Source organism: Sprattus sprattus, assembly GCF_963457725.1.
Source record: "Sprattus sprattus genome assembly, chromosome: 4".
Classification (NCBI taxonomy): Eukaryota; Metazoa; Chordata; class Actinopteri; order Clupeiformes; family Clupeidae; genus Sprattus; species Sprattus sprattus.
In genome coordinates, this window is record NC_137923.1 from 47,812,815 (window position 1) to 47,826,175 (window position 13,361).

Sequence of the window (13,361 nt, forward strand, 5' to 3'; positions counted from 1 at the left end):
GATTAATTGGCTAATTTCGACAGGAGAAGATGATTTAGATTGGGAAGGGGGAGGGGGGGTGCGGGGATGTTGATCAGCTTATGTGGTTGGCCGACATCAAACAGGATTCAGACACCACGGAATCCGAAATGGCGGCGCAGTGGGGAGCTTGGAGTTGGAGGGTGGGGTGGGTGGTGCAGGGGCGAGGGTCTCCCCCTTGTATGATCCCGGCGATCCCTCTGACAGCTCCTTTCATGCGGGCCGAGCCCCCGGTGTTTGTGCTGGCAGGAGCCCCGTGCCTCCAGCCCCCTGCCCCGTGCCCGTCAGAGAGCCCGGCTCGCTGACACCTCGCCAGGCACCTGGCACCACATGCCACTCATGTTTATTTTGACTAGTGGGGGCTCTTTCACAACACCCCCGGTGCTGATGAGTTTTGCACCTCATAATCAAACCACGAGGTATGATGGGAAAGGTAGGTGTGGAGGCGCAGATTCTTTCTCTCCCTCCCTCTTTCTCTCCCTCTCTCCCCCTCCCTTCCTCTCTCTCTGTTCATCTCTTTCTCCCTCTCCTTCTCTAGTGCTCATGGAAATCCTGTCAAGCCTTCTAAGAACTCGGAATAGACTTAGTCTTAGCTTCGTGTCCCACCACTTTCTCCTTTTCCCTCTCTCCTCCACTTCTCCCCTTCTCCCCATCCCTCCACCCCCCCTCCCCTCCTTCCCTCCAGTCCCCCTCTTCATCTCGCTACGATTGTTAGCGCTGAATTTGATCCACGGAAACCTGCCAAGATTTAATGATTATTTGGTAAGAACAGCAGGCTCTGCTGAGCTGCGGCTTTGGCTGGATGCTTATCTGTGGCTTGCTGGCCCTCATTTAGGGCTGGGTTACTCCAAATACTCACCCAGGCCAACGTAACGAGAGGCTGTGCGGGGAGGGGTGCTTTGGGGAGGGGGTGTGGGGGGCGGGGGGCGTTAGTTGGGGTGGGGGGGCGGGTGATACAGGGAAGCTTTTGTTCGCTCTCCGTGCAGAATTGTAAATCGACACAATTTACATCTTAATGTTTTAAGCCTTTGTAATGGGTTGTTAGTTGGGCCTGCGGTTAAATTGTTTGAGACGAAAGAACCCCCCCAAAAAAAGAGTCAAGCGGCTCTTGCCATGCGTGCACACACACACACACACACACACACACACACACACACACACACACACACACACACACACACACACACACACACACACACACACACACACACACACACACACACACACACACGCTCCAACACACAGCCACACTCACAAATCACATGTGCAAACAGACACACACACACACGCTCACACCCACGTAATCCCTGTTTCAAAGCCCTCCCGGCACCTATGAAAATGTAAGTGGTTGCTAATAGAGGGTGCCTAATGTCTGCTTCTGGCGCTAAGCTATTGTTGAGCATGGCGGGACTTGTGTGCTTGTGAGGCTCGTGTAGGTGTGTGTGCATGTCTGAATGTGTTTGTGCCTGCAAACTTTGGGTGTGCGTCAGTAGCACTTGTTAACGTTAGCGTGTGCTGTTTGTGGGCATTTGGTACGAGTGTTTAACCTGAGACAGTTTATGTGAATATGAGTGTGGAATGATGGTTGCACAGGTTGTGTGCTCCATGTATGCTGTATTAGTTGGAGTTTCTGTATGCCTGTGTTGGGGTCTGCATAGTAGTGTCTTAATGGAGTCACGTTTGTGAATGTGACTGTTCTTACTACACGTCTGTGAATGTGACTGTTCTTACTACACGTCTGTGAATGTGACTGTTCTTACTACACGTCTGTGAATGTGACTGTTCTTACTACACGTATGTGAATGTGACTGTTCTTATTACACGTCTGTGAATGTGACTGTTCTTACTACACGTCTGTGAATGTGACTGTTCTTACTACACGTCTGTGAATGTGACTGTTCTTACTACACGTCTGTGAATGTGACTGTTCTTACTACACGTATGTGAATGTGACTGTTCTTATTACACGTATGTGAATGTGACTGTTCTTAGTACACGTTTGTGAATGTGACTGTTCTTAGTACACGTTTGTGAATGTGACTGTTCTTAGTGTATGTGTGTGAGTTTTGTATGACATGAGTTTGCATTATCTACACATGTGTTTTTTAGGTAATGATTGTGGAAGAGAGAAATTGTGTGTGTGTTTGTGTGTGTGTGTGTGTGTGTGTGTGTGTGTGTGTGTGTGTGTGTGTGTGTGTGTGTGTGTGTGTGTGTGTGTGTGTGTGTGTGTGTGTGTGTGTGTGTGTGTGTATGTGTGTGTTTGTGAGTGGAGGTGCTGACGCGAGGAGTGACGTTTGGTGTCTGTCGTCCGGCTCCGGCTATCAGTCACACTCGGCCAGCCTCTGAGGGCCGACTCAGGTGCCCCATGGCCCCGTCCCACGGGAGATCACCTTGCCTTGTAATTACCGTGGATTTATCAGGCCGCCAGTGACTCTGTCACACTGTAATCAAATAGACCCTCTCTCTCTCTCTATCCCTCTCTCTCTCTATCTCTCTCTGTCTCTCTCACACACTGTAATCAAATACAGCCTCTGTCTCTCTCTCTCTCTGTCGCTCTCTCTCTCCCGCTCTGTCAGACTGTAATCAAATAGACCCTCTCTCTCTCTGTCTCTCTCTCTCTGTCACTGTCTCTAGTTCTGTCTGTACCTCTCCGGTTTTGTTTCTCTCTCAGTTGTCTCCTGGTTTCTCTCTCTCTCTCTCTTTCTCTCTACATTTCTCTTCCTTTCTTCCACGAGCAGCCAGGGCTCGGTAAACTGGACTCTGAGTTGTTGATATGCTATCTTGCTTGCGCTCCGTCTCGCTCTCTCCATGTTTCGTGTCCGAGCCTTCGAGCTTGTTTGTTTTCCAAGTTCCCCAATTAGTATCCAATTGATACAGCAAACTGAGACTTGGCCGCATCCAGTATTCGAATTTCACTTTGACTTTTACTGCCAAACCACTTTTAATTTTTTTCTGCCTTAGTCTGATGCACTAATTATCTATAAAAGATCGTTTTCCACATAAATAGCCATTAGGTTTGTGGCTGTAAGCGTGGAGCAAGCCGCCTTCTGCCATTCACTGCCCTAATTTCCTTTGGAAGGGAAGTGAAGGCCAATGGGCTTGATGCTATTTTCAAGCCTTCCTTCAATGAGACGATTATGATCTTTCCTTAAAATATGGTAACGCTTACTAAGTGGGGAGTTTTTTTTCCCCTCTTACTAAATGTGCTTGCTTGCAGATTTGAGAGTCTCTTAAATCCTTCCCGTAAGATAGAAACGCACATACAATTTAACTCTTATATCTCAGAGGGTGATGGAGAGAGAAAGAGAGGAAAAAAAGAGGACAAACAACAAACAAACAGTAAGGCCCTTATTTTCAGGGAGTTGGACGTTGGTGAAGAAATCCATGGAAACAGATTTCCATCTAATTTCGTGGTGGCATTTTTTTTATACCCACCCATTCTCGCTTCTGCGCACAAGTTCTGTAACTACGGGCGATGGAACAGATAGGTAGGCGTGGCTTTCCCCGGCAAGACACTGGATCTTAGGCAAGGGCATGCGCTCCGTAGATGTCATTGTCATTACCTTAAGACAAGGAAACAAGGCTCTGTTTGGACCTCGAATTCTAGAGTTCTCGAGTTCTAAATGGAGCTGACAGCATTCATGAGAGAGAATTAATGTGAGCCATCACCCTCAAAGATAGAAGACTCACATTGTTTTACCCAGAGCTGGAGTTTGTGTTTAATTGATTTAAGCATTTCATGTATTTACAGTTCACTGTGTTATAATCTTTCTTAGTCCAGGTTCCTCATGTGTATTGAAAGTTCTTATAGTAATACAGTAAAGAAATACAGTTAGGTGCTTGATTTTGAAGCAAACAACATCAAAACTTTTGAGCATTAGTTCAACCGACATGACATTTTAGCAAATGGTGTTGGTTGGCACAAATACCACCAATATTTTGGTTAGTTTGGTCTGTGATTTGTTTATTTACCAATTTGAGACCTTTCTAGAAGTCACCACTCTGTTTTCATAAGATACCAAAAAACGGTCTTCAAAAAAAAAGAATGGCACTTCTACAACAAAAATAAAAGAGATTAAAAGACCCATAAAGTGCTCAATGCCCTGCTTGTATTGTTCCTGAGAGTGTGGGAGTCCTGTGGGGTTGGCTGACCTCTTCCCCTGGCTCTCAAACAGGCCGGAGGCTCCCAGGTGATCTTCACCAACCCCCTGGAGATCGTGAAGATCCGTCTGCAGGTGGCGGGAGAGATCACCACAGGCCCGCGGGTCAGCGCACTCTCCGTCATCCGAGACCTCGGCTTTTTTGGCCTCTACAAGGTACTGTAGCTCCTGTTCTCTCAGACACATTCATTAACTCGAACAAAGCTGTGTTTGTGTGACATGTGACTCATGGGCTATGTACTATACAAGATACTAGATGAGCAAGATGTACATTTTTAGCCATGATTAGCTTAAATTGCAAAGTATATCATAGTTTTTTTTATATCTCTACTAAAAAATAAATTAACACCATATTCTTGCATAAATTCAGAAGACACACGTAATGTAAAGGTTTTCTAATTCATCCAAAATGTAGTGGGTGTCTGTCCTTTTCAACTCTCTGCTGCCCCTCTGCTGTGGCCTGTAACTGTGCACACACACACAAACACATTCAGAAACACAAACGCACGCACGCACGCACACACACACACACACACATTCAGACACACACACACACATGCACAAATACAAACAGAAACATACGCTTCTTACGGATATACCTGATGCTACTTATACGTAGATACAGACACAGACCTGTACACATACACACACATACACACACACACACAGACACACACACACACACACACACACACTCACACGCACACACACACACACACACACACACACAATCTAGACAAACCATCAGGCTCCTGCCGTATGCCGGGTCAAGTGGTGGGGTCAGTTAGCGATTGGGATGCTAATTTGGGCTAACTGTAATGGATGCCATCTTTGTGGGTTCTGTTTGTCTATGGGCCATCTCTCTTTCTCTCTCTCCCTTCCCTTTGTCTCTCTTCTCTCTCTCTCTTCACCCTCTCTCCCTTCCCTTGGTCCTTCTCTTACTCTTACTTATCTTTGCATTTGCTTTTTTATTTTCAAAGATTGTGTCCACACTATATTTAATTCTGCTGTTAATCTCAATCCTATTCTGTCCATGATCTCTATCATATTCTGTCCATGAGTTCTATTCTGTCCATAATCTCTGTTTTATTCTGGATTCTGGTGGAGCTGGCTGACTGCTGCTAAGCATTGGGAAGGGTGCTCCGCATTCTTGAGGTCTGGGGCGGAGGAGTGAGTGGGGAGTGGTGGAGGGCTCTCTGTGTGGATGGCCCGTGTGTTGGTGTAAACAATGGTGGAGATGGCCGGGGCAGTATGCACAGCCACATCGGCCAGGCCCTGCGAACGTCTGCTCTTCAATAAATCACTTTCTTTTCATCCCAAAGAAGTTTTGGTGTGTTTGGTGTGTGATTGAGATCAATGTCCAAAAGATTCCTTCCACGTGATTTCACATTTTACCTGTTATAAATCCTTCACATTGTTTGAACATATTTATTCATAACTGATTGGTCTGTGGGAAAAGAATGGGATCCTTTGCACGAGTAGATTTTTTCTTCTTCTTTGCTTCTGGTACAGTGCAATAATGGGCTTATATGTGCCCTCGAGAGTGACAGTTTGACCTTGGTCATTGTGTGCACATTTCACCTGTCTGTCAGTCGTGGGAAAAGAGGTTTTTACTTTCAGAAAAAAAGGAGATATGGAAGGGGCTAGGGGGTGGGGGGGTGGTGGTAAGTATATTTTTTGGGGGGGTGTCAGTGGGTATGTCCATGCATACCTAAGTTTAGATGTGGGTTATACTGCACATTTAGGTATGTGTGTGTATAGGTAGTGTGAGCATAGGTCGCTGTGGGCCTAAGTATATGTATAGGTATGTGTGTGCGTAGGTGTGCAGGTATCTGTGTGTGTGTGTGTGTGTGTGTGTGTGTGTGTGTGTGTGTATGTGTGTGTGTGTGTGTGTGCGCGTGTGCAAGTGTGTGTGTGTGCAAGAATGCTGAATCCGGTGCCTCCCCTCCTGCGTGTGTCTCCTGAGTGGCGCAGACAATGTGCATTGACGGCGGGAGACGCGCTCCGGCCTGCCTCTCCCAGACGGGCTGTCTCCTCCGGGCCCCGGCCCGCTCACAGAGCTGCCTTTGTCAGACGCGTCAGCCCTCAGCCCTCCTCTCCCCCCCCTCCTCCAGCCCTCCACCTCTCCAGTCTCCTCTCCCTCTCCACCAGCAATCCAGCCAACCCCACCCCACCCCACCACCACCACCCCCAGAACTCCCTCCCCTCCCCTGTAAATCACCACTGCCTCCGCCACTAGGGCTGCTGATGCGCTCTTCCTTCACGCATCGTGCATCAAAGACACATAACCTTATGCATAGACTTACACATAAACAGACACACAACCACATACATACAATGTTAGGGATAATGTATAGTCAATTGGACATTTTTGAAAACACACAGACACACACACACACACACACACACACACACACACATACACACACACATCCATACATGTCTGTGCACACAACAGCTGGTATAAAACACATCACTGCTAAGCACACACTGCATACAATACCCAGACAGAGAAGGGCATGTATGGAATGCTGCCTGTGTGTTTTGGGTATACCTGCACCACTAATGTGTGCCGCAATGCACACATGTGCTTGCAGGTGTATCTATAGACACAGCCCTTAAACATGCTCATTCACTCCCACACAAAAATCAGAAAGTAAACATTGTCATCCTGTGCATTAGCACAAACACACACGCACACACACACATAAACACCTCTGACACTGCCATGCCTCCCCATGTTGTATCCCAGGCTTTTATCTTATGACCCCATTCCACTGTGACCTAACCATCTTCTTACACATAAGGATAACATAAGGACACATAAATGCACACTTCCATACAAAGTACATTCAGACACAGGCATATATATTTTACTATGGGTCCACAGACACACACACACTCACAGACTCACACACATGAATAAGTCTCTCCCTCTCTCTCTCTCTCACACACACACACACACACAAATGCACATACACACACACGCACACACACACCAGGGTTTTTCCCACCATTGGACCCGCTGTGGAGCCTGTGCCAGGGAGAGGCTTCATGAGGCGGCTGAGCCGGGGCCTGGTGCTCCTGGGGGCTGATGCTTATCTGCGGCCCCTCCGGCGGGCCTGTTGCCAGGGGGGGCACAGAAGGAGGGAGGGAGGGAGGGAGGCCACTGAGTGCTGGGAGGACCTGGTGGATGGGTGGGAGCGCTGCTCCCGGGGCTCCACAGGGGCTACAGCACCACCTGCCAGGTATCTGTATACCTGAGAGAGAGAGAGCGGCTCAACCTACCGTTTAAGCTGAGGCCAGTTCCAGGCGCTCTCAGCTGGGCACAACGCCACTGAGAGGTGGGGGGTGGGGCCTGCACCTCCCCCCCCCCCCCACACACACACATTGCTACCCACCAAGCCCCTTCTCTGTGCCTGGCTGCTGGCCAGTTGGTAAAGTGCAAGGAAACCAAATCTGGTTGAAGATATGGGCTTTATTTACGATGAAAGAGTGAAGCAATCTTCCTTGCCGCAATCTTCTCTTTCTCCCCCCCTCCCTCCCTCTTTATTTCTCAATAATGGGTTGATCAAAATAAAGCCTTTAGCTTTAAAATGTCATGATACATTTTAGACATTGCTGGTGGGTACCCAACCTAGCACCGCTAACAGCATTGTGTTCTTCCTCCTGAGCCAAGACCTGAATCAGAGCTAATATTAGCATTAGCTTAACATTTAGTGTTAGACTCTACATGATGGTGGACTAGCCCTAGTCCCATCTGTCTTAAAATAGTTGATCCTTCCCCAGCAATCAAATCCTCAAAGCCCTGAACCCTGATCCTTATAAGGCCCTCGGAACAGAATTCCCATATATGGGCAGTGCATGCCTGATATTAGTCACTGTGCTCGTCACATTCAGCCCACTGCTCAGAGATGGAAAACTGAGGAGTGAAACTTAATCTCTTTTTCTTTCTAAAATGACAGTCATTGTTGTAAGATGGCAAGTATTTATTTTCTTTGCCTGTTGAATATAACATTTTATGTTTGTTGTATGAATGGAGAGATTGGTTGTCCAACGACATTTCTGGTCCCAGAATGCCACATTGAAGTCTTCATTCAATAGGCACTATGACAGACTATTACAGTCAAGTGAAGTTATTTATTATACTTTAGGAACACTCCCCTCGAATAATCCAGTTTGAAATAGTACACTGTGGACAAGGAAGAACGGTTGAAACATAACCCTTTGGGTCTCAGTGTTGTAGTGACTACATTCACCCAATTTCCCTGCACCATAGATTCTACGTCACACTATCTCTCCTTCTGTGTCCTTCCTGTCTCATATTAACTCTCCCTCTCTTCTCATCTCTCTTCCTCTCTGTGTCCTTACTCTTTCTCTATCTCTCCCTACTCTTTTCATCTCTCTTCCTCTCTCTCTCCCCTCTGTGTCCTTACTCATTCTCTTCATCATTTCTCTTCGTCTATCTTTCCTCCCTCTTGTCAGGGCGCTAAGGCCTGCTTCATGCGTGACATCCCCTTCTCAGCCATCTACTTCCCGTGCTACGCTCACACCAAGGCGGCGATGGCGGACGAGGAAGGGCGCGTGGGGCCCGGCAGGCTGCTGTTCGCCGGGGCACTGGCGGGTAAGCCACCGGCACAAACTCCCATCTCCCCCCCACCAGTAGCCGCCACCGCTGGCTCCACCGCGGTCGGCTCTAATTAGAGTGCTCAGTGAGTCGGTGCTCGGGAGTTTTGAAGTGTGCGCAAGACGGCTGCCAAGAGGTCAGGAATTTTTCCACTGTTAATATATAAGGGGCTGGCAAGCGGCCTCTCTCTCTCTCTATTTCTCCTTCACTCTTTCTCTCTCTGTCTCTCCATCTCTCTCCATCCCCCCGACAGTGGAGAGAGTGTTAAAAGAGATAAAAAGGCTCCAAGGCACACCACTGCTGCAAGAGCAATAAACAGATTTCCTCCGCAATACTGGTGAATGGCAGCCAAATATTTCTTTTTTTGAACAGACTTTTTTTTTTTTTTTTTACAAGTCCCCCTTTTCCTCCTGGTATATAAAATATGATCTCGATTGAATGTTGTTTTTAATATTTGACTTTAGTGGTTTATCTTAAAGAAAACACAGTTTGAAAAGACGACAGCTGCTGCCAAGCCAGCATGGTTTGGAGCTCCACTTGAAAAGAGAATGAATATTATCCCTAATCCCTTTTTTCCCTGATAGATGTGTTGGTGTTGCCCTTCTCCTCATTCAGCCCTCTCTGCCACTTGGATTGAACGGGGTGGCGCTTACATGGAAAAGACACGGAGTAGCCAGTGGAGCTAGCGTTCCGGCGCTCCCCGCGGTTCATAGTTTTAGTTCTCCGCCGGGAGCGCTGGTCTAGGGCCAGGCTCCCCGTCTCCTGTGGCATCTATCACCCACACCCTCGTTAATCAGTGGTCAGAAGCAAACAGGCAATTACTGATCTACAGGCGACTCAGGAAATTGAATTATCCGCTCGATTTGTTCAATTCATTTCATAATGTATTTATTTTAATTCGCCATCCGCGGCGATGTGACACATGTGTCCCTTTTGAGCTTTTTGATGGTGGGGAAGTGTTTCGTAATCTCAAGCTCAAGCTCAAGCTTGGAACTCACATTTGCACTGAGGTGCAAGGCTTTTCCTTAATGTTTTTTTCTTAGGAGACCCTTTCAAATAAATGCCTTGGGCTTTAATGGCCTGAAGGGGTGTATTTAAGTTAACTTGAAGCCCTCAGCATCTGGCTGGCCTGAGCTCCCGCTGATGGACATCCACACGCTGCTGCCTGTGCCATGTCTCCACTGAGCCACTTCTTCCAGTGCAACCTCAAACACTTAGGCTATGAATAAACAACTCAACTAGAGGGGAAGAAACGAAAGAAAGTAAGAAAAAGAAAGAAAGAAAAATTAAATAAGAATGAAAAAAAAGAGAGAAGAAAAGAGAGAAAAACAGACAAAATAGAAAGTGTGGTTAGAAGTTATTGCGTGTCAATGTGTGTGTGTGTGTGTGTGTGTGTGTGTGTGTGTGTGTGTGTGTGTGCGCGCTCGGGGGCATGTGTGTTTGTGTGTCTGAAGCACAAGTAGACTTCTTCATCAAGTGAAATAAACGTCACGCCGTCCGTTCTGAAGAGCCCTGTAATGGTAATGAATCTCCACGGCCTGTAAAACGCTCTCGATGATTGAGGCCATTCAGGGCTGAAGTGGCGGTAGTGGTGCGCTCAGAACATGGCCTTCGGTCCGACGCGCTAAGAGGACGCGCCTTCATCACGTTGCATTGTCCGAGCGGGACCCCAGACACAGACAGGTGACAGAACTGAGGGAAGCACAACCACCCGACGCTGATACATCTGTCATCTATTTGACTTGGGGACAACAGTCAAAGCCATCAGCTTTGTGTTGAAGCATGGTTTGCTTTGTTCTATGGATAACAGAAAGGAGGACGCCTGGGAAAAGTTAGTTTCCTATGTACTCAAATGGAGGAAAAGCAATTACATATGCAGTTTGAGGTGTACGTAGGTGGTTTTAAATAATTTTAAGATGTTATGACATTGCAGAAATACTGAGCCCTGGCAAATGTTTGTGTTTGTGTGCTGGCTGAGGTACGCATAACCGCCAGTGAGCTGGGCCTTATTCCCAGGCAACCATGCTGGCAGAGGTTTCATTTGTACTTTGTTTGGTTGTCTTAACCTTCGCTAATGTGCCCCCCGCTTGTAGGCATGCCTGCTGCATCCCTGGTGACCCCTGCTGATGTGATCAAGACCCGGCTTCAAGTGGCTGCCCGTGCAGGCCAGACCACTTACACTGGAGTCATTGACTGCTTCTGGAAGATTCTACATGAAGAGGGCCCTCGAGCCTTCTGGAAAGGAGCCGGAGGTAAAGAACGCCAACGGACATTCGGGCAATTATGGGATTGCCATCAGTGGAGCATTGTCTTTTAGTAGAATAGCGGTTTCAGGCCTCGTGGTTATAAGGGGTTATAGTTGCTTTTCATGGGTTCACTTTCAAATTCCTATGAGAAGTTAGTCACAATTCGTCCTCTCGAACACTTTTAAATGTATAGCCTGAGTTACAGTATGTGAAGCATTATGTGCATTATGTTACTTGTTCTTAAGCATCTGTTGAGGCTTGTCAAGGCGAGGGTTGACCTGAATTAGGCCATGCGATAAAGGGTCTGTCTGATTGCAGACGTTTCATTCTGAAGTCCCGCTAATTGGTGTAATTGATTTTGCCCCCCAGCTCGAGTGTTCCGTTCCTCGCCCCAGTTCGGAGTCACGCTGGTGACCTACGAGCTTCTGCAGAATTGGTTCTACGTTGACTTTGGGGGACAGTAAGTCTTCTGTTCTTATTGTTTTACTGACTTTAATGTTTTTTGTTTTTTTTTGGTGGGAGTTTGTGCGCATATTGGTGCATTTTATTAAAGTCCTGTTTTAGATTGACGGAAAACAGCACACAATGAACTAGTTCCCAAGCAACCAAAACGGTCAAGCCAAAGTGTGGCCTAATGGATGTCCCTGCTGAAAAGGATATAAAGGTCACTCCCGAGGCCCCACTTTGTTGTCAGCCATTGCAATGGGGATTTGCTGGAAAAGTCTCCTCTCCTTAAAGCAGTGGGAGAACTGATTTGAAAGCTTTTTGTGGCCAGGAGATTTAGAATTACCACAAGACCAGATGATATTTTGAAAAAAGAAAAAAAGGAAAGAAAAACAGTCAGCTGACAACTCAGCCCATCCTTTAAGGAATGGATGTGACATTTTGTTAAAATCTGTGGTGGGGGGGGGTGTCACGACTATTTGTGGCTCAGTGATTTGGGGCATTTTAGAAGTGCTATGACCTCATTTTCCCATGGAGACGAAGTCTTTACCTCAGATGCCTCCAAAACAAGAAAATGCAAGCTAGCGTTATAGAAGGACACCTATACGTCGGGTGCATCCTATCTATAGAATTTCCACCGCAGATTCTCTCATGTGTGTATGTCTTTGGTCAGAACTGCTGGTACAGAGTTGGAAACCTCCTGGAAGGTATTTTGGCACACTGAGCGCATCGAGTACACGCATCATGACTGTTAACCACGGAATTTAGTTGAGGTACCACTTCTTCTCCTCAGCTCCTATATATGACAAGCACAAGCTGAGCTAAAACGAGGCTCGGAGGACCTGAAAATAGGATTCCTGTCGTCCCTCCTGGAAAGGTTTCACAGAAAGAGACTTAAAACCATTGTGGGCTCTCCATTTATTTCTGTCTTCATTGCTCAAAGGAAAATATTGGTGTTTCTCTCTCCCCTACCTCCTTTTGCGATTTCAATATTCGATTAAGTTGTTTATTTTTAGTGTGTGAGGCACAAAGTCTCTCTTCCATTTTATTCCATTCCTCTCTTCTACACCTCTTTTTCCCTGTCTCCACCTCTCTCTCATTCTTCTCTTTCACTTTCTCTCTCTGTTGCCCCCCTCTTTTCTCTCTCCCTCTTCCCTCTGTCTCTCTCTCTCCGCACCGCAGAAAGCCGCCTGGCTTGGAGCCTCCTCCCAAGTCTCGCATCAGCCTGCCGGCGCCCAACCCCGACCACATTGGTGGTTTCAGGTTGGCCGTGGCCACGTTTGCTGGCATCGAGAGCAAGTTCGGCCTGCATCTGCCTCGCTTCAGCGTGCCCGCCAACCCAGACGTCTCCTCCTGCGGGTGCCCCTGAAGCTCCCCCGGCCTGACTGAGGGTGGCGCCACCGGGCACTCCAGCCCCTCCATGACCCCCCCCCCCCCCCCCCCACGAAAGAAAAAAAAACCCTGCCCGTCTCTCTTTGGCAGGGACAGCGACACACTAAACCATCATTTTACGCCCGCTGTACTTAGTGTGACACAAAAAAAGCAGAAGAATCATAGTTTCAGAAAGTCAAAAAAGAGGGATGTGTGCACTCGCAAGAACATTGTAGAGATTTCTGATCTTATGCTTCGAACCGTAAGACTGTTTCCTCAAGCCCAAAGCAATCCAAAAAAAGCGTTTATACTGGTTCATGTACTTGTCCCAGTAGGACACTCTCATAAGTATTTATTCTGGTGGTCATGAGGTGTATACTTTTAAGAGTTGTGTGTTGTTGTTGATTAATATAAATGCTTATAAAGTTTAAATAATAACCATATGTACTTTTGTCAGTGAACAGATGATTTTTACATCACTGACACTGACAAATA

General features: G+C 47.1%; 1 protein-coding gene across 1 annotated transcript in view; it reads left to right on the top strand.

The window, feature by feature from the left end:
- The window catches only part of slc25a13 (solute carrier family 25 member 13), a gene marked incomplete at both ends in the record, with an annotated part of 42,334 nt that extends 29,470 nt beyond the window's left edge, over positions 1 to 12,864 (top strand). The window contains 5 exons of the mRNA XM_080837121.1: positions 4,194 to 4,334; positions 8,664 to 8,802; positions 10,899 to 11,057; positions 11,421 to 11,511; positions 12,678 to 12,864. Of these exons, the coding sequence (XP_080693247.1) occupies positions 4,194 to 4,334; positions 8,664 to 8,802; positions 10,899 to 11,057; positions 11,421 to 11,511; positions 12,678 to 12,864 (717 nt within the window). The remainder of the gene's footprint in view (positions 1 to 4,193; positions 4,335 to 8,663; positions 8,803 to 10,898; positions 11,058 to 11,420; positions 11,512 to 12,677) is intronic.
- Between the last annotated feature and the right edge of the window lie 497 nt (positions 12,865 to 13,361).